This window comes from Xenopus laevis, chromosome 6L (genome assembly GCF_017654675.1).
Source record: "Xenopus laevis strain J_2021 chromosome 6L, Xenopus_laevis_v10.1, whole genome shotgun sequence".
In the NCBI taxonomy this organism is placed as follows: Eukaryota; Metazoa; Chordata; class Amphibia; order Anura; family Pipidae; genus Xenopus; species Xenopus laevis.
This window is the reverse complement of record NC_054381.1, coordinates 151624374-151651241: the sequence shown is the minus strand read 5'-3', so window position 1 is coordinate 151651241 and position 26868 is coordinate 151624374. Positions and strand designations below refer to the sequence as shown.

At 39.8% G+C, this 26868-nt stretch overlaps 1 protein-coding gene across 1 annotated transcript in view; it reads right to left on the bottom strand.

Annotated features, from left to right (window-relative positions):
• Positions 1-16888: 16888 nt before the first annotated feature.
• The window catches only part of nsmce2.L (NSE2 (MMS21) homolog, SMC5-SMC6 complex SUMO ligasee L homeolog), a gene marked incomplete in the record, with an annotated part of 152951 nt that continues 142971 nt past the window's right edge, over positions 16889-26868 (bottom strand). The window contains 4 exon segments of the mRNA NM_001086116.1: positions 16889-17288; positions 17289-18742; positions 23023-23129; positions 26339-26436. Coding sequence (NP_001079585.1) covers positions 18631-18742; positions 23023-23129; positions 26339-26436 — 317 coding nt within the window.

Below are 26868 nucleotides of genomic sequence, written 5' to 3'. Positions count from 1 at the left end.
TGTGATTTCTGATGGCGGTCCTGTATACAGGTATGGGACCCATTATCTGTAAATCCCGTTATCCAGAAAGTTCCGAATTAAGGAAAGGCCGTCTCCCATAGACTCCATTTTATCCAATTAATCCAAATTTTTTAAAATGTTTACCTTTTTCTGTGTAATAATAAAACAGTAGCTTGTACTTGATCCCAACTAAGATATAATTAATCCTTATTGGAGGCAAAACCAGCCTATTGGGTTTATTTAAGGTTTACATGATTTTCTAGAAGACTAGAAGCTATAAAGATCCAAATGACGGAAAGATCTGTTATCCGGAAAAAGCCAGGTCCTGTCCATTCTGGATAACAGGTCTCATACCTGTACTCAAATCACACATTGGGTAGGACCACTGCTTCACACATTATAGATTGCTGTCTTTATTGTTGTACTCCTGTCCAGAAGAGCAAAATATTTCACTGAGAAAAAACGCCCATAGACTATAATGCCTTTATACAACCTTTTTTTTAACTTTTGCCGAAAAGAAACGGGTCAAATGTAACCTATGAGTAAGCATTGGACAATACAAGACTAGCGATAGGCGAATAAATTCGGCAGTAACCAATTCACAGGGAATTTCCACATTTTGCAGCTGGCGAATCAATTTGCGAAACTGGAGCGAAAATTTGCGGGCGTGGAAACCGGCATGCATCAAAATTATTTGGACGCCCATTGACTTTAATGCCAATGTTAAAATTGATGCGAGCATCGAAATTTATGTGGCCATCAAAATTCGCGTTTCACTAGTTTTTCGCCGTTTCACGAATTTCACTGGAAATTTGCTAATTTTTCAGCGAATTTTTCAGCGAAAAGGGACAAATTCGCCCAACACTATACAAGACCATAATCTAGGGTGCTGTACCTGCATTAGTTAGTAAAAGACAGCCGATGCCCCAGACGTTATAGTAAATACGGGAGCCTAACATTGAGATAGAGAGGAACATACTATAAATATGGCTGTACCCCCCACCTCTTCAGGAAATGCACAAGCTGATTAGTGAAGAAGCAGCTCAACCAACTACTGTCACAAAATTCCCCCTTTTGCTTCTGTCATGTAGTTAATCTCTCAGAAATTCAAATGACTTCCTTCAGAGGTTTGTGTGTTTAGGGCGAAGAATTCACTGAGAGATCGATAGACATTATTAAGAGACACACGTGGAGATTCGGGGAGATTAGTCGCCCGGCAACAAACCGCCTCTTCTTCGGGCGTCTAATCTCCCCAAACTGCCTTCCCGCCTGCTAGAATCTAAATCACCGGCGGGATGGCATTCGTTTTCCAAAGTCGCCCGAAGTTCAGCGCCCCAGGTTGGAAAAATGGTGGAAATATTTAAACGTAGGGGAGGATTTATCAATTGCAAGTACAAACGAAGGTCCTAAAGTTCAGCTTAGGCCAGGATATCCTTTCATTTGCTCCGATCTGATCAATTCTAAGGAGCATATTTATTACATTGTGTAAAATTCGCTAAAAATAATGGTGCAAAAAGCAGTGTAAAATAAATGGTGAATTTATCAAGGTGTGTGTCATTTTACGCCATGTGAACACTAGATTTGCCGGTGGTTCAATTTTAAGTTAATTTTAATGTGTTATAAAATGGCTAATTCTAAGCAACTATTCAGTTGGCCTTTTGATTTATATGACTATTTCTGACTGACTCAAATGGGGTCACTGACCCCATCTAAAAAACAGTCACTCCATAAGGCTACAAATTTAATGTTATTGCTGCTTTTTAATACTCATCATTTTATCCAGGTCTCTCCTATTTTTATTCCAGTCTTTTATTCAAATCAGTGCATGGTTGCTAGGGTAGTTGGGACCCTAGCAACCAGATGGCTGAAATTGCAAACTGAAGAGCCGCTGAATAAAAAGCTAAATAACTCAAAAACCACAAAGAATAAAAAATGAAAACCAATTGCAAATTGTCTCAAAATATCCCTCTCTGTATCAAAATTAAACGGTGAACAACCCTTTTCACTTCCTCAGACATCTAGACAACTATTATTATTATATTAATATTATTGTTACCACTTTTGGGTCCTCAATGATATCTAGTAGGTAAATGAACTAAATGGGGAATAGACCTGGAGTTCTTTTACTTGTAGGTGTGTGGGATCTCTTATCCAGAAGCCCATTATCCAGAAAGCTCTTATTACAGGAAGTCAATTCCCCATAGGGTCTCTTCTAAGCAAATAAATCAACTAATATATATATATATATATTTATATATATATATATAAATATATATTTATTATACATAATAATATATAAAAATATATATTATTTATCTAGTACCTTGTACATTAATCCATATTGGTGGCCAAACAATCGTATTGGGTTAGTTTTATTTTAGACAAGGTATAATGATCCAAATTATGGGAGAAGCCCTTCTTTACTAGGTCTGGAGAGGAGTTATTCACACACTTTTCTGCAAACTACTTGCTATTGGGAAATATAATCTGAGTTTAACAAGAAATGACCCAAAGGCTGGATATCCCATTTACACAATATGTCTATAAGTGGTGGATGGATCATCATTTATTTATATAGCGCCAGCAAGTTACGCAGCACTTTACAATCGTTTATAAGGAACAGGGGTCTTACAATAATTTAACAAACAAGGGTTACTAAATAGCATCAGTGGACCCTACTTGCAAGAGCTTACAATCTAAAGATCGCTTGCGTTTCCTTACAGGATATGCTGAGCACTTTAAAGAGAAAGCAGCTTTTGGGGAAAGCCCTTCAGATACTTTTCAAACACTATCATCGCCATCTCTTGTTTATTAGTTGCTCTTTCTGGTTGGCCTCGGCCACGGGGGATGTTTTAAAGGTCACCTGTCAGTTCTGCCACATTTGCTTCAGCTCTTAACAGTAATCAGTGTTCTCCAACCTTTCTTGTAAAAATAAAAAGGCTGAAGATCATGTTTTTTTTCAGAGGAAAGAAGTGTACATGCGGCATGTAGAAGGTGCCCTTAGGGGCAGATTTATTAAAGGAGAACTAAACCCCCGCAATGTTAAGTCCCCACTGGTCCTCCCTCCCCTCTGCACAGTCTTACCCCGGAATTCTGTCCCCTCTTGAAATAGTGACGGCACATGCAGAGCGAGTGCAGCAGAGCTCACAGGCGCCAGCTTCTTCTCTTCCGTAATCTTCGTGAAATAAGCGGCGTAATGGCGCATACGTAGTTTGGAGTAATCTTCCGGATCACGACAACTGCACATGTGCCGTAATAGATGGAAATTGCCGAAGGGGAGGAAGACACGAAGATTACAGAAGAGAAGAAGCTGGCGCCCATGAGCTCTGCTGCGCTTACTCTGTATGTGCCGTCACTATTTCAAGAGGGGACAGAATTCTGGGGTAAGACTGTGCAGGGGGACTTAACATTGCGGGGGGTTTAGTCCTCCTTTAAGGGTGGAATTGAAAATCCTAATTTTTGAAATTTTTTATGGTCAAAACTGTCAAATTCGACAAGGGAATTACCCAAACTCGATTTGAGTTTTTTTTTTTTTTTTAAATTAGATGTTTCGTGATTTTTCATACTCTGGCCCTTTAAGAATTCAAATTCGAATGTTTCCCACCTAAAACATGCAGAATTACTGTATAAGTCAATGGGAGAGGACCATTCCATTTTTTTTTTTCCCAAAAAAAACTCGAATCAAGTTTGATCGAATTCGATTTCAGTTTTCGGGTTGATTAAATTCATCCAAGTTTTAAAAATTCGATTTTATTAATAAATTTCCTCAAGTCGAATTTTGAAGTTTTAAAAAAACTCACATGAATTCAAAATGTGACCCTTGATAAATGTGCCTACAATGTCTCTGTAGGTTGTACCTACAACCTGTGTGTAACTAGTGAAAGGTCTGTGCATGGTGGAACTTACACAGTGAATACACTTAGGGGCACATTTACTAAGTTCGAGTGAAGGATTAGTAATAATAAATAACAAAAAAACTTCGACTACGACTTCAACTCGAACTAAAAATCGTTCGACTATTCGATAGTCGAAGAACTGTCTCTTTAAAAAAAACTTCGATCCCCTTCTTAAAACCTACTGAGCACCAATGTTAGCCTATGGGGAAGGTCCCCATAGGCTTTCCAAGGTTTTTTTGATCGAAGGAATTTCGTTCGATCAATGGATTATTTTTCCTTTGATCGTTTGATTGAACGAAATGCGGTAAATCCTTTGACTTCGATATTCGAAGGATTTTACATCGACGGTCGAATATCGAGGGTTAATTAATCCTTAGTAAATGTGCCCCTTATGCACTTTACTACAATCTGAACAGCTGCTGTTGGCTGAAGTAGAGTTATTAACATGAAGTCTAATGGCCAAACCCTAATCCAATTCTGCAAGAGCTACACAAGCCAAATGGCAAAAGGTTCTCTGATTGTAATGACTCTCAATACATTTGTCTTGTTGAAGGTCTGGTCTTTACAGATAATTAATAGTAATGGCCAAAGAGCTGGGTACTGATTCTCTTTGCACTTCACCCTAGCCCAAATGGATTAGGTTTCCTACTCAATACAAACTTTACTTCCAGCTGACACAAGGTCACCCATTCCGATTAGAAGAAAAGAGGTTCCGGCTAAATATTGGGAAGGGGTTTGTTACAGTGAGAGCTGTGAAGATGTGGAATTGTCTCCCTGAATCAGTGGTACAGGCTGATACATTAGATAGGTATAAGAAGGGGTTGGATGGTGTTTAGCAAGTGAGGGAATACAGGGATATGGGAGATAACTCATAGTACAAGTTGATCCAGGGACTGGTCCCATTGCCATTTTGGAGTCAGGAAGGATTTTTTCCCTCTGAGGCAAATTGGAGAGGCTTCAGATGGGGTTTTTGCCTTCCTCTGGGTCAACTAGCAGTTAGACCGGTTATATATAGACTTAACTTTGTGGACGTGTCTTTTTTCAACCTAAATTTTATACCCTGGTTTATCCCCACTATTGCAGACCCTACATTCTTCCCATTCCATGTTAATGTCAGAATTTGGATAATTGGAAGATGTGGCTGACAGCGTCACCCCTTGGGACAGCAAATCAGTGTGTGGTGGTGACTATATATATATATATATATATATATATATATATATATATATATATATATATATATATATATATATATATATATATATATATATATAGATAGTCACCACCACACACTGGTGAGAACTAACCTCTAACTAACTAACTAACTAACGAGAACTAATCCCTAAAAATGAATATGGGTAAAATGCCATATTTATATATTGAACTTATTGCACGAGGCTAAAGTTTGAGCTTGTCAATAGCAGCAATGATCCAGGACTTCAGACTTGTCACAGGGGGTCACCATCTTGGAAAGTGTCTGTGACACTCACATGCTCAGTGGGCTCTGATTGGCTGTTGAGAAGCTAAGCTTAGGGCTCGTCACTAATTATCCAGCAGAAAATGAGCTTCCCTGGCTGTAATATAAGCTGATGCTACAGGTTTGCTGATTATTAAATTCTGATGCTAATTGCACTGGTTTCTGTGCTGCCATGTAGTAATTATCTGTATTAATTACTAATCAGCCTTATATTGTGACATTTCTATTCTATGTGTACTGTATATTGTGAGTGGGTCCCTAAGCTCAGTAAGTGACAGCAGCACAGAGCATGTGCAGTGAATCAGCAGAAAAGAAGATGGGGAGCTACTGGGGCATCTTTGGAGACACAGATCTTTACTGCTAAAGGGCTGTGGTTGCCTTGGGCTGGTACAGAAGCACAAAACATCATGTACAACATTTCTAGCTACTTCTTTAGTTAGGCTTTAGTTCTCCTTTAAAGTCTACAGGTTACAACCTTCCCTCTTAACAAACAAAGATGAGTGAAATTCCCCAGATACACCACTGTGGTGGGTACAATACAAATTAGGCACCACCTTATTCTTGGGGGAGTGTTAAAGACAGGACTTTGTCTCGGGGAGGGTGGCCGCTTGGCCCGGGTCCCACCATAAGCTCCGACATTGATGAGAGACAGAGATGAAAATGCAATGAACACATTGTATGTTTGACTGCAACTGCCAGCATCCTACTGACAGCCAAAGCTCGACCTGAACCCCCGATGAAACATTATTTTATCGGCAAGAGTAAATAGGTTTTCTTTTGTTTGTATTATGTTCCTAGGCTGAGAGTGAACTTGAAGAAATCAAGAAAACACAAATCTCTGCTGTATGTCAGGTGTTGAAAGAGACGGAGCGCCCAGAACATTCCAGATCAGAACTAGAAGCATTGGCATGCACCCGAGTTAGGTAGTTCTTGGTCATTGGGCAAGTAATGGCGGAGACACTTAAGCACCGGAGTTCTCTGCGCCAGATGCACCTAGTGAAATTCTTATATCAGGAGTTGCATCTGAGCATTTTCCAGAATAAGAGGGCATGATGCAATACAAAGTAAGAGTGTGAGCTTGGCTGCCCGCCGTCCAAATTCTTTCCAAGTGAATAGGAAGAATAAACATTAGAAGAGGGATTCAGTGCTTCTGCATAGCCCTAATAATAAAATCAGCATCCAATTAGCTGTGGAGGAGGTTTAAAGGAGAACTAAAGCTTAACCAAAGCAATAAACTAGAAATGTTGTACATTATGTTATAAATGTTGTACATTCTGTTTGTGTTTTTGTACTTGTCCTCTGTCTGGGTGGGGTACATCTATAGTTACTCATTCTGTATATACCACTCACCTTGCCCTCTGTCTGTCACTGTTAAACCCAAGTTTACTCATTTACCCTTGGGAAGCAGATCGTGTCAGTATAAATACCTGAAGTCAGTCTGGATAATTAATGAAATATTATATAACAGGTTCAGTTTAAAGTCATAAGGAAAAGGTAAAGAGAACTAAATGTTAAGTCCCCACTGGTCCCCCTCCCTGCCTCCCCTCTGCACAGTCTTACCCCGGAATTCTGTCCCCTCTTGAAATAACGACGGCACATGCAGAGCGGGTGCAGCAGAGCTCACAAGCGCCAGCTTCTTCTCTTCCGTAATCTTCGTGAAATAAGCGGCGTAATGGCGCATACGTAGTTGGAGTAATCTTCCGGTTCACGACAACTGCACATGTGCCGAAATAGATGGAAATTGCCGAAGGGGAGGAAGACACGAAGATTACGGAAGAGAAGAAACTGGCGCCCGTGAGCTCTGCTGCGCTTACTCTGGATGTGCCGTCACTATTTCAAGAGGGGACAGAATTCCGGGGTAAGACTGTGCAGGGGGAGGCAGGCCAGTGGGGACTTAACATAGTGGGGGAGTTTAGTCCTCCTTTAAGGGTAGAATTGAAAATTCGAATTTTTTTATGGTCAAAACTGTCAAATTTGACTAGGGAATTACCCAAACTCGATTCGAGTTTTTTTTTAAAAAATTAGAAGTTTCGTGATTTTTCATACTCTGGCCCTTTAAGAATTCAAATTCGACTGTTTGCCACCGAAAGCATGTGGAATTACTGTGTAAGTCAATGGGAGAGGTCCATTCTATATTTTTTTCCCCCAAGAAAAAACTCGAATCGAGTTTGATCGAATTCGATTTCAGTTTTCGGGTTGATTAAATTCATCCAAGTTTTAAAAATGCGATTTTATTAATAAATTTCCTCAAGTCGAATTTTGTCGTTTTAAAAAAACTCACATGAATTCAAAACTTGACCCTTGATAAATGTGCCTTACAATGTCTCTGTAGGTTGTACCTACAAGCTGTGTGTAACTAGTGAAAGGTCTGTGCATGGTGGAACTTACACAGTGAATACACTTATGCACTTTACTACAATCTGAACAGCTGCTGTTGGCTGAAGTAGGGTTATTAACATGAAGTCTAATGGCCAAACCCTAATCCAATTCTGCAAGAGCCACACAAGCCAAATGGCAAAAGGTTCTCTGATTGTAATGACTCTCAATACATTTGTCTTGTTGAAGGTCTGGTCTTTACAGATGATTGAAAGTAATGGCCAAAGAGCTGGGTACTGATTCTCTTTGCACGTCACCCTAGCCCAAATGGATTAGGTTTCCTACTCAATACAAACTTTACTTCCAGCTGACAAGAGGGCACCCATTCCGATTAGGTTAAACCCAAGTTTACTCATTTACCCTTGGGAAGCAGATCGTGTCAGTATAAATACCTGAAGTCAGTCTGGATAATTAATGAAATATTATATAACAGGTTGAGTTTAAAGTCATAGGGAAAAAGGTAAAGTTCACCAACAGTCTATTGCTTCATACGGAACACACGTTAGTTCCCCTTATGTCACTAAGTGTCGTGTGATTGTTTAGGACCGAGGGTGGGAATTTCAGTTTATATAAAGTGTTTGAAGAGAGGCTGGAGATTTGGCAGCTGGAATTCAGGACGTGCCCCGTGTGTTCCCTTTATGTCTCAGTAGCTGAAATACTGGTATATTGTGTGAGTTCAACGGACTCTTTTATCTGCCCGAGGGAAATACTTTGCGTGTGAGCTACAAATAAATGTGACACCAGGGCCATAAATTCTTATCATCTATGAAGAGTGCAATAGCCACAGAACAAGTGTTTATATTCTCATCTGTTTCCTTAAGGTGGCCATACAGGGGCAGCTTATTGGCCCGTGTGTGGGGCCCTCTGACGGGCTTCCCCGAACGATATCTGCCCGAAAGTCGGCCAGATGTTGATCGGACGGGACTAAAAATTCCGTCGGATCACGGCCTCATCTGTTTGTTGATGCGACCGTCCGTTACCCATCGTTAGGATCCAATTGTTGGGCCTTAGGGCCCACGATCGGATCAGCCCGATATTGCCCACCTCAAGGTAGGCATATCAGGGAGAGATCCGCTTGTTTGGCGACATCGCAGTGTATGTCCACCTTAACTCATGTCACATACCCCATTCCTCAATTCTTCTCATACTATTTACTTTGGCGAATAAAAGAAAAGAGTATTTTTATGTTTGTTGTAAACAAGTCCAACAGAGAAAGAGCAGACGTATCACAAACTATAGGAGGGAATAGAAAAAGACTTTCTTAAGGGGAGAACTTCACCCAACTCCGCTTGACTTGACGTTGCACTACAGGCCACCGTAGTTCTGGATAAGAGCAGATATCAGTTCAACATGATGACGTAACTCATATATCTGGGGCTGATGGTGACGGTAACACTTCATATCTCTGTTGAAGTCATCATGGTGGATATGGGATGATCACTAGTTCAATGGTGAGACTCTTCATGTCTGGGACAGATGGTGACAGTTCATATCTCCATTGATGATAGAGAAGAGAGAAGATATCAATCAGTTCAAGATAGTGACCGTAACTCTCGATATCTCTTCTCCAGATACAGTTATTGACAGCAGGAGATACTAGCTGGATTGTCACTCTCATACTATATATATATTTATGAGGCTTGAGTCAAGTGCAAAAATGGCACATTCACCATTATTTTTAACTAAAAATACAATAAACTTCCATTATAACCAATGGCTCACCATTAGTATATTACAGAATGACCAATTCTAAGCAACTTTTCAGTTGGTCCAAATTATTTATTTTTTTATATATTTTTTTTAAATTATTTTCCTTCTTCTGACCCTTTACAGCTTTCAAATAGGGGTCACTGACCCCATCTAAAAACAAATGCTCCGTAAGCAGGGATGCACCAAATCCTCTATTTTGTATTCGGCCGAACCCCCGAATCCATTTTTTTACTTTCTTGTTTTGTGACAAAAAGTCACACGATTTCCATCCGCTTCCCTAATCTGCATATGCAAATTAGGATTTGGCCGGGCTGAAAAAGGCTGAATCCTGAATTCGGTGCATCCCTCTCCGTAAGGCTACAAATGTATTGTTATTGTTACTTTTTATTACTCATCTTTCTATTCAGGCCTCTCATATTCATATTCCAGTCTCTTATTCAAATCAATGCCTGGTTGCTAATGTAAACAAGACCCTAGCAACCAGATTGCAGTTGAAATTGAAAACTGGAGAGCTGCTGAATAAAAAAAGCGAAATAACTCAAAAACCACAAATAATTCTGCAAATTGTCTCAGAATATCACTCTATATGGAACAGTAAAGGGGAACTATCGCGAAAATGAAAATTTGAGCTCTAATTTTTAATACATCTTCTAGGCAAAAGGAGCCCCCTATAAGATATATTGGACCTGACTGTCAATTACCCAACTGCCACATGAAGACAGAATGAAGAGACACAGATGCTGAGAGAGGAATAATGAATATAAACTTGATTATTTCAGAAACAGTACAGAATGTTTAATTGATTGTACTTAGAAAGTTTCTAATTTTAGTATGATGAAGTTCATAGAAAATTTTAATTTTCGCGATAGTTCTTTAATATTCGAATCAAGGTTGACACACCCCTCTGTAGAATTAAAGGGCATCTCATGGGATGCACCAGATCTACAGCCTCAGCATTACAGACACCTGTGCCTCCGACGACTGTCAGAAAACTCGTGTGCAGAGAAAAATTTCCAGGAAATGTTCAATGGCCGGAGGGTAATTGCCAGAGACTTTCAGTTTCAGGTTGAATTAGTGAAATAACAAGCCCTGGGAATTGGATCTGATAAGGCCAGACTGCTGACGCACAGCGAGGTACAGAGATAGTGATTCAAATGAGAGAAGCCGCGTGTTGTGGCAACGGAGAATCCTGCACCTACTTATCACTACATTTAACAGTCCCTCTGATCTTTTATGTAAGACTTGCACAATGTTGTAACTCCCAGCCCCAGACGGGTCTCGCAGGCTGGCACACTAGCAAATTAACAATTTCAAGAAATTAACATTTCATAAATCCTCCTCAATTATTATTTTTTTTGTTTATGAAACCTGATCTTTACAATTAAATATTGAAGTTGGGCCTGTGGGCACAAGCTAATGGACATATTGCATTAAACAATTGGGCAAGTGAAGGATTTGGTATATAATGTGGCCCATGCAAAAGGGAAATTTATGGGAACACCCCATAGCTAAATAAAAATATACTAAAATACAATGGAAGTGCTACTGATCTGGCCAAATGAACTACAGACATAGGGGCAAATTCACCAACCTCCAAAAATCCACCAGCAACGGCTTCGCTCACAGCGCAACACTTCACCAGGCGTAGATACGCCAGGACAACGCTCATTCACTAAAATCTAAAGTTGCGTCCAGGGTGACGAACGCTGTCAAAGTTGCGCTAGCGTTGCCTAAAGTTAAAGTTCAATGGACGTATGTGTTGCAGCAAATACATTACACTACACAAGCCCAGGGAACCTTAATAAAATAAAGTTGTTATATTGCCCTACACATGAGCCCAGTGTATAGTTTATGTGACATATGTTAGGAAATGTAGGGCGGAAGCCGGTTACCCCAAAAAATATTTACGCTCTTTTGCAGCCTATCACCCTGAAAAAGGAAAAGACGCCAGCATTTTTTTGGGACTTAGAAAAATTTTCAATGATTTTTTGAGGAAGTCCTATCTACTCTATTGCACTTCGCCGGGTCTGAGGTGGTGAAGGCAAGTCTGGCGCAAGAGGTAACGTTCAGTAAAATCCGCATCTTAGTGAATTTGCGTAGTTACGTCCCTTCGCCAGAGCGCAAATTCGCCTGGCGTTAGGGAGCGAAGTACCGATAGAGTCTATCTCCTTCACTAGCGAAGTTACACCAGCGACTGTTAGTAAATCGGCAAAGTTCCGAAATGATGTCACACCGGCGAATTTTCGCCAGCGTTAGTCACTTCACCCTTTAGTAAATTTGCCCAATAGATAAAAGGAAGAGATTGATCAATGCACAATCCCTGGTCCCCAGTCACATAAGTAATCTATGCAGATGCATGTATTTACAAAGTCAGTTTTTAGTTACAAAATGATGATCATAAGATTGATAAGCCACCATACCACGTCAAGGTAAAACCCATATGGCGGTCCCTAACTATTTACCTCTGGTCATAATATCAAATGCTAAAGCTTTCCGGCATAACAGCATTACCTGAAATAAAGGTCTCCCGACCTGGGCATTGGTCATAGGGCTTAGTCCTCCCCCGCCATTAGCTTTCAAAGGAGAGAGATAACCTGGACCACAACATTGGTTCCATGAGATTATTCCTCCCCCACATTAACAATATTTTAAATCATATGACATTTCTAATCGAATTTCCTATGAATGTAGGTCTGTTCTCATTACTTCTGCTTTAGCAAATGTTCACGGTGTAACCTCCCAACTTCATTAGCAACGTGTTGTAGCTTGTGCCTAGAGTAACCCCTTTCCACAAAACAGTTTAAGTCATTGGCTGCTTCTCTATAGAAGAGGTCATTGGAGGCAATTTCCTAGCCCGAATGTATTGACCCGTTGGAATTGCCTTCAGGGTAAGGTGACAACTCTTCATATATAAAAGGTAATTCCTATCCATTGTTTAATGGTATAGCCCTATGACTAATTTATTACCTTCCAATCTTAAGTTAACATCAAGAAAATTGAGTTCACTAGTAGAGTTTTCAAAAAGTTGGGTCTGATTTATTGGCTTCAGTTACCAATTCTTCAAATTTTGCCATTGGGACATCCCACAGAATCAAACGGTCATCCACATATCAAAACTATTGTTTAATATGCGGTAGATACGTCTCATTGAGAAATCATTTATTTTCTAACTCATAGACAAATAAATTAACGAGGGATGACTCAAGCGCAGACCCCATCGTGGTACCTTGTTTCTGCCAATAGAAGGACCTGCGTACATTAAGGGGCACATTTACTATTGGTCGAATGTCGAGGGTTAATTAACCCTCGATATTCGACCGTTGAAGTAAAATCCTTCGACTTCGAATATCGAAGTCGAAGGATTTACCGCATTTCGTCCGATCGAAGGAAAAATCGAACGATTCGAAGTATTTTAATTCGTCGATCGAACGATTTTCCTTCCATAAAAAACTTAGAAAGCTTATGGCTAACATTGGTGCTCGGTAGGTTTTAGGTGGCGAAGTAGGTGGTTGAAGTTTTTTTTTTCAAGGGACAGTACTTCGACTATCGAATGGTCGAATAGTCGAACGATTTTTAATTCGGATCGTTCGATTCGAAGTCGTAGTCGAAGGTCGAAGTAGCCAATTCGATGGTCGAAGTAGCCAAAAAAAAAACTTCGAAATTCGAAGTTTTTTTCCTTCTAATCCTTCACTCGAGCTAAGTAAATGTGCCCCTTTGTAATCCAAAATAATTCACTAATTGGTTTTCCATGCAATGCAATGAAAATGGTTACCCAGAATGCCGTACACCAAGTGGCTTTAAATTAAAACACATGGTTATGGTCCTTGTACACTTGATAAAGGGTAACAACCCGAAAAACATGTTGTGTAACCACTATCCCGATAAATGAAATGCAGATAACCTGCTGGAGTTCTTCCCGATTTTCTGGAGTTTTATTTGATTAAGCTGTTGCATCACAGAACGACATAAAGGAAGAGATTTCATTTTCCTATAACCGATACAGATATATATATCTGATATATATAACCTATATATAAGTGTTCTATACAGATTTTTTGGACTTGGGAGCTGAATATGGCATTTGAAAACAAAACCGGAACAGGAACAGGTGATCTTGTGAAAGAACAATATGGACTTGATTCAGAGTTCTAGAGCTACAAAGGTTACCACAACTCTGGAACACAAACAGTAGAAGGTTCTAGGGAGGATAAAATTATTAAACACATCAAAAACATTGACGCCTGACGTGTTTCAGAGAGACTCAGTGAAGATGTCCTCCCCTCATTATGTTCTGTTTTATTCTTTAAGGGTTCCAAGGTAGGATGGCAGCGACGCTGACAATTCTTACAGCCCTGCCAATAATGCTTTCATGCTGCGGTTCCTAAACCAAGTTCTTGTTCCTCTGACAGTAGAGGATATCCTGATGGCAGTGCTGTTCGATGTTTCAAAATGATTCATCCACTTACTGAGTCACCTGCGTGATTAACCTTGAAATGAGTAATGATTTGGGGGTGATGATTCACAAACAACGTATCGTATTCCTAGGATACAAGTTTTCATACCTGTCCTCAGGCTTTGCCAGAAGAGCATGTTTTGTGGGTAACCGCACAGAGCAGGTCAATTAGCAGGTGGATGGGAAATGATGACAGATTTATCTGCGCTGGTTGTTTGAGCACTGTCTCTCTATGGATAAGGCAACGACTGCATTCACCTACTAAAAGTAACATCCATGTGGCCTTTTCATTGCCTTGGTATAAGGCAAATGTTCTTCAGGCTGGAATAAGGCAAATGTTCTTCAGGCTGGAATAAGGCAAATGTTCTTCAGGCTGGAATAAGGCAAATGTTCTTCAGGCTGATATAAGGCAAATGTTCTTCAGGCTGATATAAGGCAAATATTCTTCAGACTGGAATAAGGCAAATGTTCTTCAGGCTGGTATAAGACAAATGTTCTTCAGGCTGATATAAGGCAAATGTTCTTCAGGCTGGTGTAAGGCAAATGTTCTTCAGGCTGATATAAGGCAAATGTTCTTCAGGCTGGTGTAAGGCAAATGTTCTTCAGGCTCGAATAAGGCAAATGTTCTTCAGGCTGATATAAGCCAAATGTTCTTCAGGCTGATATAAGGTAAATGTTCTTCAGGCTGGAATAAGGCAAATGTTCTTCAGGCTGGTATAAGGCAAATGTTCTTCAGGCTGGTGTAAGGCAAATGTTCTTCAGGCTGGAATAAGGCAAAACCACTTCAGGCTGGTATAAAGCAAATGTTGTTCAGGTTGGTATAAGGCAAATGTTCTGTACACTGAAAGATACAGTATCTGCATCAGAGTAGACTAGCTAAATTCCATGTGCTGATTCCAGGCAGTGATAATAGAGATCACAGATTTTGGCACAGAGACATACGTAAGGGCACATCAGAGTTCAATATTGGAAACAGAGGGGAACATATATGGACAGATGTGAGGCTAATGAAACACACACACACACACACACACACACACAAAAAAGAACATAGGACAAACACAACAAAATTGGCCAGAAATTGAATAAATGAATAAAAATATAAAATGGGAAGCAATAAGTGGGCAATGGGAAGATAGGGAACCGGTCAGATCCAAACCCTTGAACCAGTGAACAAGACTTGTGAGAATGCATTCACAATAATTCTCAGAAAAGAAAGTATTGCCAATACCTGTATTTGATTTCAACGGGGTGCTCCCACTTTTATTCAAGGTGCTTCCAGACACTTAACAATGGATCAAACGTTTCGGGACCGCATGGCCCTTCCTCAGTGATGGAAGGAGTGATCACTGAGGAAGGGCCATGCGGTCCCGAAACGTTTGATCCATTGTTAAGTGTCTGGAAGCACCTTGAATAAAAGTGGGAGCACCCCGTTGAAATCAAATACAGGTATTGGCAATACTTTCTTTTCTGAGATTTATACTGGCGTGTGGCTAGGCCAGGGCCATATATACCTGCATCCCCTGCTACGATTATTTTCACAATAATTCTTCCATTGTACAACATCACCAGAACATGCTGCAGATGATTTGATACGGGCATTGCTCCAAAACCCATGATTACTCAGCAGGCACTAATTTTGTTAGTATGTAGTTAAAGAGGCTGCACAATAACAGCCAATGTAGCTGTGGGATTTGCTGAAGGGTTGAACAACAGTAGCCCTTTTCCAACCCAAAATAACAGTGTAATTATGTAACACATTTATGGATGGATCAATGACATTTTCCGTTAATTGATAGTTTTTAAATTTAGATTACTCTTTCTAACACTCACAAGTTGGGAGGCCAAGGCTTAAACTTAAGCACTTTAATTGGATAATTAGGGTAAAGAAAGCTGATTGAGAGCTGAGGAAAACCCATGAGTGGACTAGTGAAAAGAAACAAGCTCCTCCTATAGGAATGAGAGTTCTATATCCAAAATTACTGGATGCTGTAAAGGCTTTTCATACTGATTTGGCAAGATATAGATTGGACAAGTTTATTAATCCCGTCAGAGGAAAAACTGCATTGGTTCAATGACCATGCTCTGACCGCCTGCATTCCCATCGTTGCGATCCAATTGTTGGGCTCAATTATCAGCTCAGTTCAATATCACCCACCAGGTGGGCATATCGGAAAAAGATCCACTCGTTTGGCGACCTCGCCAAATTAGCGTATCTTCAAGCTTAATAGATGAGACAGGCTAACATCCTTAGATCCATTGGAAATCATTAATATTTCCATTACTTATGTTGTTTTCGAGCCCAGAACCCCGGGCAAAAAGTTTCCAAAAAACATTTTCATCTAGGGGTTGCACACAAGGCATGGGTGTAAGCTGCAGTGGTTTTTGCCCTAGTGTGCCAGTTGTTTGTCCTTTGTTTGATATTTGTGGGGTTCAGATCCCCATATGTTACTGTGTGTCGGGCTGAACAATAAGGAGGTGAATAGTGTGTAAAAAAATTTCAGAATTGGTGAAACACTGGCATTCAGCTGGCCTATTACAAGCTCCAACCCTTGATTATATGATGAAGAATTCTGGGACTTGTGGTCCAGCACCCCATGTTTTAAATACAGGTGTAAATGAATAAACAGATACAATTGTGTCTGAGCAGTGGTTATCCTCTGGTTCTGCACATGAGCTCACATCTACGTACTTGTCTCCAACCACTTCCCGTGACTTATTAAGAGTCTACACAAAATATCAGTTTCAGGTTCCCATTAATAAACGCAGCAAGTGCACCAGCATCTCATTAATATTGATTTAGCCACTAACTCATTGCAAGCTTGACGTTAATCAGCTCGTCTTTGCTGTTCCTAATGAATTCTCCGAAATGAACGGGAAACAGCCCTGGAACAAATCCACAGAAACTTGATTGGCAGCACCAGAGTCACAAGAAATCATTTTGGCTCAGTTTTGAGCTCAACAATAATACAGTGCTTTAGAGAACATTGAAAATCAAGGTTTATTTCAAAAGAAGAACAAAAAAAAACCCCACAACACATTTGCACAATCATTTTTTTTAGCAATCATAGTACAGATAGCAAACATTTTAAGTATAAGGATACATTTAGCTCTTCCAGTTAAGGCTGGGGCCAGACGTTGTGGATCTTGGCCTGGGAGAATCCACTCCTCTGTTGCTGCTTGAAGTTCATGCATCTGAATACATTGGGTCAACTCAGGTACTGACCGACGTGGTGGTTTTTACCACTGAAATGCACCATTTTGCATTTTGGGTCATATCTGCATGATGCCCCCTATCTGAGGCAATATATTCAGGTGTAGGCACATTGAACAGTAGAGGAGAAACAGATTCTTGGCCTGTGGATCCGCAACATCTGGCCCTGGCTTAAAGCCCCCCACCCCCGTGGTCCAACATCTGGGCAGGCACCATCCTTTTTGGGAAACTTATATTAAGGGCAGAGACACAGATTCGGGGAGATTAGTCGCCTGGCGACAAATCTCCTCTTTTTCGGGGCGACTAATCTCCATGAACTGCCTTCCCTCCGGCTAGAATGTAAATTGCCAGCGGCATGGCACTTGGAGCGCTTTGTTTTCTGAAGTTGCCCGAAGTTGCTTCACGAGGAAACTTCTAGCGACTTCAGAAAACGAAGCTCTCCAGTTCGGGAGATTAGTCACCCTGAAGAAGAGCAGATTTGTCGCTCTCCCCGAATCTGAGCGTGTGTCTCTTCCCTAAATTTACTCTAAATTACTGGCCAAAATAGGCCCCTACTTACCTGCCTGCCCACCAAACCAAAACCCCAGTTTAGGAACATGTGCCTAAATGCTTTGTAATATCAATAATAAATCTGAGATATTAGGGTCTCCGGGTATGAAGTGATAACTCACCACAAGAAGGAAGAGGCCCAGATGCACCGCCCTGAGCCCTTAGCACGGGTAGCGGACAAACCGAAAAACCTTTTTGGAGCAGGCACCCAATGAAGGCAAACTTCCACCAGGCAAATAATTCAAAGTGACGAACGTTTAACGCCTTACGCATTTCATGTCATAAACACTTAATCATAGGCCTATGATTAAGTGCTTATGACACGAAACGCCTAAACTTTCATCACTTTGAATTACTTGCCTGGTGGAAGTTTGCCTTCATTGAGTGTGTGCTCCAAAAAGGTTTTTCTTAAATGCTTTGCCCCTTAAACCCTACTGCATTAAGTGTAGTTGTAGAGCAGTGCACAACTAGTACTAGTAACAGTCAATTGAAACCGACTGCTTGCTGGTGAGCAGAGAGCAGATATGTACAGCCTATAATGACTGCAGATACTATGGTAATAAATGTAATTTCCAGTAGAGAAATCTCTACAGGAATAGAGATTAAACCAAAAGCACCCAACAATAATCAAAGGTTCTTGGTGGATGCTGGGAGTTATAATACCTGATTATCTACAGACGGCAGGTAGTTCAGTCCTGCTCTGGGGAGAGATGACTAAATAAACCTTTTAGTTGCATAAGTGAAGATGTAATAAGTCCTAGGGTAATACTGGTTTTATACCATAGCATTTTCTTCTACACGCACAGTCTGGCAGGCTTCAGCTCCGCAGGCAAAGAGAGTCCTTTATATAAAAACAAAGAATTACACAACGTGTTTGCAATCTGCACTTTATGTCATAAGACACTTAACCAGCTTTTCTCTTGGGGAAGGAACGCAGCCAGCTGACTTCTTCTGCTCAATGACGGCCTTTCTGTTTGTTCAGAATGTCAATGGTCCTTTTCAGCGCGGTGTCTGGAACAAGATCCGATATTTGCATGTCGGAGTGAACGCAGCCAACTTTGGGACACCTATTGCATAAGAACCCAAAATGGATAGTTACGTGCACGCCCGCTGTGTTTCAGGATACATAGGAGATAAGTTACGTGGCCATCTCATGTTTTTGTAAGTAGCTCATATACAGAGAGATACACAGCATAGGAAGTGCAGCTGTTTTATTAAAGGAAAACTATACCCCTCAAACAATGTAGGTCTCTATAAAAAGATATTCCATAAAACAGCTCATATGTAAAAAATTAAAACCAAATAGCAAATTGTCTCAGAATATCACTCGTTAATTAAAGGTGAACAACCCCTTTAATGTCACTCAATTAAAAAAAAAAGAATGTAAAAGGCTTGACCTACTTTAATCCCTTTTTGGGTACCATTGATCTGCCATGCAGCATATTGTATAGGGTTCAGTATAAAGACGAACCCTTAAAACTCTATGGCACCAGTAGTCTATGGCCCTTGACAGCTGGCACCATAGATTTTATTATAGTAGGCAAACTACAAAGCTAGGCAGGCTCTTTTTTTGTACATTTAAACATTGGTACTTCATTAGTCACATTCCTTGGGGTTTAAAAATAGCTGGGGCTCAGGGGCTTGTTATAATAACCCTTCACTTAAGTCACAAGGGGTAAGAGGTGAAGGTTCAGAATCCTCTCAGGGCAAATTCAGGGATGACAATGTATAAGAAGGGGCCAGGAGAGGCAGGGATTAAAAGATTCTAGGGGCAGGATAATATTTCTGATCAGGCAGGTGTATTAGGGATGTACTGTATATATTTATAGGCAGGTATATTAGGGGTGTACTGTATGTATTTATAGGCAGGTATATTAGGGGTGTACTGTATGTATTTATAGGCAGGTATATTAGGTATGTACTGTATGTATTTATAGGCAGGTATATTAGGGATGTACTGTATGTATTTATAGGCAGGTATATTAGGGGTGTACTGTATGTATTTATAGGCAGGTATATTAGGTATGTACTGTATGTATTTATAGGCAGGTATATTAGGGATGTACTGTATGTATTTATGGGCAGGTATATTAGGAATGTACTGTATATAGTTATAGGCAGGTGTATTAGGGATGTACTGTATATAGTTATAGGCAGGTATATTAGGGATGTACTGTATGTATTTATAGGCAGGTATATTAGGGGTGTACTGTATGTATTTATAGGCAGGTATATTAGGTATGTACTGTATGTATTTATAGGCAGGTATATTAGGGATGTACTGTATGTATTTATAGGCAGGTATATTAGGGGTGTACTGTATGTATTTATGGGCAGGTATATTAGGGATGTACTGTATATATTTATAGGCAGGTATATTAGGGATGTACTGTATATATTTATAGGCAGGTATATTAGGGATGTACTGTATATATTTATAGGCAGGTATATTAGGGATGTACTGTATATATTTATAGGCAGGTATATTAGGTATGTACTGTATGTATTTATGGGCAGGTATATTAGGGATGTACTGTATGTATTTATGGGCAGGTATATTAGGGATGTACTGTATATATTTATAGGCAGGTGTATTAGGGATGTACTGTATATAGTTATAGGCAGGTGTATTAGGGATGTACTGTATATAGTTATAGGCAGGTATATTAGGGGTGTACTGTATATAATTATAGGCAGGTATATTAGGGATGTACTGTATATATTTATAGGCAGGTATATTAGGGATGTACTGTATATATTTATAGGCAGGTATATTAGGGATGTACTGTATATATTTATAGGCAGGTATATTAGGGATGTACTGTATATATTTATAGGCAGGTATATTAGGTATGTACTGTATGTATTTATGGGCAGGTATATTAGGGATGTACTGTATGTATTTATGGGCAGGTATATTAGGGATGTACTGTATATATTTATAGGCAGGTATATTAGGGATGTACTGTATGTATTTATGGGCAGGTATATTAGGGATGTACTGTATATATTTATAGGCAGGTATATTAGGGATGTACTGTATATATTTATAGGCAGGTATATTAGGGATGTACTGTATATATTTATAGGCAGGTATATTAGGGATGTACTGTATATATTTATAGGCAGGTATATTAGGTATGTACTGTATGTATTTATGGGCAGGTATATTAGGGATGTACTGTATGTATTTATGGGCAGGTATATTAGGGATGTACTGTATATATTTATAGGCAGGTATATTAGGGATGTACTGTATATATTTATAGGCAGGTATATTAGGTATGTACTGTATGTATTTATGGGCAGGTATATTAGGGATGTACTGTATATATTTATAGGCAGGTATATTAGGGATGTACTGTATATAGTTATAGGCAGGTGTATTAGGGATGTACTGTATATAGTTATAGGCAGGTATATTAGGGGTGTACTGTATATAATTATAGGCAGGTATATTAGGGATGTACTGTATATATTTATAAGCAGGTATATTAGGGATGTACTGTATATAGTTATAGGCAGGTATATTAGGGGTGTACTGTATATAGTTATAGGCAGGTATATTAGGGGTGTACTGTATGTATTTATAGGCAGGTATATTAGGGATGCACTGTATATATTTATAGGCAGGTATATTAGGGATGTACTGTATATAGTTATAGGCAGGTGTATTAGGGATGTACTGTATATAGTTATAGGCAGGTATATTAGGGGTGTACTGTATATAATTATAGGCAGGTATATTAGGGATGTACTGTATATATTTATAGGCAGGTATATTAGGGATGTACTGTATATATTTATAGGCAGGTATATTAGGGGTGTACTGTATATATTTATAGGCAGGTATATTAGGGATGTACTGTATATATTTATAGGCAGGTATATTAGGGGTGTACTGTATATATTTATAGGCAGGTATATTAGGGGTGTACTGTATTTATTTATAGGCAAGTATATTAGGGATGTACTGTATATATTTATAGGCAGGTATATTAGGGGTGTACTGTATATATTTATAGGCAGGTATATTAGGGGTGTACTGTATTTATTTATAGGCAAGTATATTAGGGGTGTACTGTATATAATTATAGGCAGGTATATTAGGGATGTACTGTATATATTTATAGGCAGGTATATTAGGGGTGTACTGTATATATTTATAGGCAGGTATATTAGGGATGTACTGTATATATTTATAGGCAGGTATATTAGGGGTGTACTGTATATATTTATAGGCAGGTATATTAGGGGTGTACTGTATTTATTTATAGGCAAGTATATTAGGGATGTACTGTATATATTTATAGGCAGGTATATTAGGGGTGTACTGTATATATTTATAGGCAGGTATATTAGGGGTGTACTGTATTTATTTATAGGCAAGTATATTAGGGATGTACTGTATATATTTATAGGCAGGTATATTAGGGGTGTACTGTATATATTTATAAGCAGGTATATTAGGGATGTACTGTATATAGTTATAGGCAGGTATATTAGGGGTGTACTGTATATAGTTATAGGCAGGTATATTAGGGGTGTACTGTATTTAGAGGTAATTTGCTTCATTAAGCCACTAAAGAAATTGTGCCACTCCTTTATAGCTTCTGCCTTTGGACTTTCTTGGGATCCAAAGGAAGACAGAAGACTCCCTGCACTGGTCATCAGTTGGATACTGGTTTATGTATTATATCAGTAACTAAAGGGCACATGTAGCCACATCATATTTAAATGGTATAACTGAATGTAACATGTAATTTGTAACAAACTGTAATTTATAGGCTGACGGGGCCCAACAGCAATGAACCCTTTGCCCACCTTCCCCCGGTATTTCTTTACACTTTCCAGACATTAAATGAGTACTGGCAAGTACTGAGTGTGAGATCCAGTATGATCAGAGCAGATGTGCTGGATAGCAAGCATGGGACCCACATCCCAGGAGCTCATGGTGCAACTACCTCTCCCACATCTAATACACAGGAGAGACAGATGCTCCGGCTGCAATCAGACCCATGTCCAGGGGATTACGGAGCCCTACATTATAACATTTATCTGTGTATCACCAAGGTAACAGGAATCTGAAGTGTCTCTTTTTGACGTAACAAATGCAGACGGTTCCCAGCCTGTCATTTAAACAAACCCATGGCTAGAGGGAGAACATGTCTGTGTTAAGCTCCATTTAAGCCCTTCTGGACAGCTGTGCTCCACTCTGAGAGCTCGAATAAAAGGAAACAGCACCTGCAACTCATGTATCTACTGGGAAGCAAAACTTGAATGTCACCTGTGTGTGCAAGAGTCGCTCAGTACCAATAAAGAACCAAAACCAGTTTTAGGAACTTACTTAACCCTCTTCTTCTTCTGGTGCCTGTCTTGAATCATCCTTTCTATGGCCTCCTTCTCATAGGTGTGACCGCATACTTTGTTTTTCACTGGGTTTGTCATGTCCATCTAAAGAAAAGTGAAGTGTTTAGAATCTCGGAGGTTCACAGTTATGCGTCCCAGGGAAATGGATCACTACAGCCCCATCTTATAATGGAATAAAACGGTACTGGGAAAAGTAGGGAATAGAGTTGCAGAAGAACAGCCTTAGGTCATGGGTTGTCTTCAGGTTGTCTTCAGCAGATTGAAAGTAGCTCATATACAGAGAGATATACAGTATAGGAAGTTCCGCGTATTTTATTAAAGGAAAACTATACCCCTCAAACAATGTAGGTCTCTAGAAAAAGATATTGCATAAAACAGCTCATATGTAAAACTCTGCTTCATGTAAATAAACCATTTTCATAATAATATACTTTTTTTAGTAGTATGTGCCATTAGGTAATCATAAATAGAAAATTGCCATTATTGCCATAACAACCCCTTAATTCACAAGGTCACAAGGGGTAAGAAGTGACGGTTTAGAATCCCAGACCCTGGGATCACAGGATTCACGATGCACACAAACAAACCAAACATGTTAGATCACATGAGCCAATTGACAGAGTTGTGTCTGTAGCTCAAGTATTCATTTTGGAGGTATAGTTTTCCTTTAACTAAGTTGTAATTTCTCAGGAAGGAACCTGATCCCTGCACTTTGTTATGTATTTACTTTGCAACTGTTGCATAAGTTTTATATTAAAGGAGGATGCTACAGTATCAGTCAGTAAAACAGAATACAGACATGGAACAAGACTTTGTTAGACCCATGCCATGTGCTGAATCATTACTGGATTCCCTTGAATACCAAGATCAAGAATGCTTGGGACCTGGGATTTTCCTGGATAAGGGATCTTTCCGTAATTTGGATCTTCATACCTTATGTCTACTAGAAAATCATATATAAACATTAAATAAACCCAATAGGTTGGCTTTGCTTCCAATAAGGATCAATTATATCTTAGTTGGGATCAAGTATAAGCTACTATTTTATTATTACAGAGAAACATGTGGATTATTTTGACTAAATGGAGTCTAAGAGATGGCCTTTCCATAATTTGGAGCTTTCTGTATAATAGGTTTCCGGATAACAGATCCCATACCCGTAGAACAAAATCCAATTTAAGGTCAGAGACACACGTGGAGATTCGGGGAGATTAGGCTCCTAGCGACAAATCGCCTCTTCATTGGGCGATTTCCCCACAATGTCTTCCTGCCGGCTAGAATCTAAATCGCCAGCGGGATGGCACTCAAAGTGCTTCGTTTTCCGAAGTCGCGCGAAGTTTTCCTTCGGAAAAAGAATCGCTCCAAGTGCCATGCCGTCTGCGATTTAGGTTCTAGCCGGCGGAAAGCCAGTTTGAGGAGATTAGTCACCCGATGATGTTGCCGGGCGACTAAATCTCCCCGAATCTCCACGTGTGTCTCTACCCTAAAAGCGACACTCTAAAAGGAGCCCCCATCTAGAGGTGCACATTGCCCGAGGTAGAGGCTCGCGTTGTGCCCCAACCATGCAAGGTGCCTTAAAGCTATTTAAGGCGGCAAACTGCATTCATGTATTGCAATGATCAGTCAACATACCAGAGGCTCACCCTTGAGTATTCTGAATGATAATGTCATACACAGAAGCCTGAGGAGGTAACTAAATAGGATGGAGGCAAAATAAATTCCTCTGAAAGCAGCGTCCCGCTCACATGCCCCTAGTCGGCCAGGTCACTTGTATTTTTCCGATAGATAATCCCTGTGTCTCACCATTCTGATCACAACCTTGTTTGATAGACTGTTTTATTAAATATAAATAAGAAATATAATCATGGAGCTCGGTTCCTGTGCCATTCCCTACAGTAAACAATGGGAAAAAGGATTCTCATTTAAAGGGGGTGTTCACCTTTAAGTTAATTTTTAGAATGTTGTAGAGACTGCGAAACTGGAGAATAAATCTGTTTTCAGAAATATTTTACCTGGAGGACTTGTTTGCGGGTAAAAAATGTCAATACAGGACAAACAATTGCCATGAGGCCAGAAAGTTATATTACTGAAACACTTAAAAGGAACAGGAACACCAAAAAATTGGTGTTTTAAAGTAATACAGATATAATTCAGATATAATATAGTGTTAACATGCATTGGTACAACGGTTATGTTTGCTTCAGAAACACTACTATAGTTTATATAAACAAGCTGCTGTGTAGCCATGGGGGCAGCCATTCAAGCACAGGATACACAGTAGATAACAGATAAGTACTACTACAGTTTATATAAACAAGCTGCTGTGTAGTCATGGGGGCAGCCATTCAAGCACAGGATACACAGTAGATAACAGATAAGTACTACTATAGTTTATATAAACAAGCTGCTGTGTAGCCATGGGGCAGCCATTCAAGCACAGGATACACAGTAGATAACAGATAAGTACTGCTATAGTTTATATAAACAAGCTGCTGTGTAGCCATGGGGGCAGCCATTCAAGCACAGGATACACAGTAGATAACAGATAAGTACTACTATAGTTTATATAAACAAGCTGCTGTGTAGCCATGGGGCAGCCATTCAAGCACAGGATACACAGTAGATAACAGATAAGTACTGCTATAGTTTATATAAACAAGCTGCTGTGTAGCCATGGGGGCAGCCATTCAAGCACAGGATACACAGTAGATAACAGATAAGTACTATTATAGTTTATATAAACAAGCTGCTGTGTAGCTATGGGGCAGCCATTCAAGCACAGGATACACAGTAGATAGATAAGTACTACTATAGTTTATATAAACAAGCTGCTGTGTAGCCATGGGGGCAGCCATTCAAGCACAGGATACACAGTAGATAACAGATAAGTACTACTATAGTTTATATAAACAAGCTGCTGTGTAGCCATGGGGGCAGCCATTCGAAGGACAAAAGGCACATGTGGCACAAATGGGCCCAGTGGATGACTGATCATTTTAGTGTCAATATATTTAGGAAATATGCGTCATTCCTAATGTTGGTGGGGCCCTAATATGATTTCACAGAATGGCAGTTTGAAGGTGTTTGCTCCAGTCATGTAGGAAATCTAACAAAAAGAATAATGTTTATGAGCTATATGGTACAAGTCGAGGAAAACATGAAAATATGGACCATCAGATCTTTCTATGCAGAGGGAAAAGGTTCGGCTGCTGAGCTGCACAGAAGAATAGCTGTAAAGGCAAAGTTGTATTCCCAAAATAATCAGTTGCATGAAACAGGGATCAGTAATTTACCTGTGTAATTGGGCATGTTAAGTTCTGCTGGCTCGGCAGCACTGCGATATCTTCATCAACATTCTCAAAGGCCGCGTCTCCCTCCTCTTTTTCTCCCACTGTGAAACAGAGAAAAGCATCGGGTCAACAACGCAACTGCAAAACGATGAAAATGCAGAGCATCCGAAGAGAAATAGTAAATGTCTTTAGAAAATAAGAAATTCTAGGCTTGTAATGATTCAGATATCATGCCTGTCCATCCTTATCACTCAAGTCATTTATCATTCCTGTCTAATCACAAGGGATGCACCGAATCCACTATTTTGGATTCGTCCGAACCCCCGAATCCTTCGTGGAAGATTTGGCCGAATACCGAACCAAATTCTCATTTGCATATGCAAATTAGGGGTGGGAAGGGGAAAACATTTTTTACTTCCTTGTTTCGTGACAAAAAGTCACTCAATTTCCCTCCCCGCCCCTAATTTTCATATGCAGATTAGGATTCGGTTCTGCCGAGCAGAAGGATTCCGACGAAGACGAATCCGAATCCT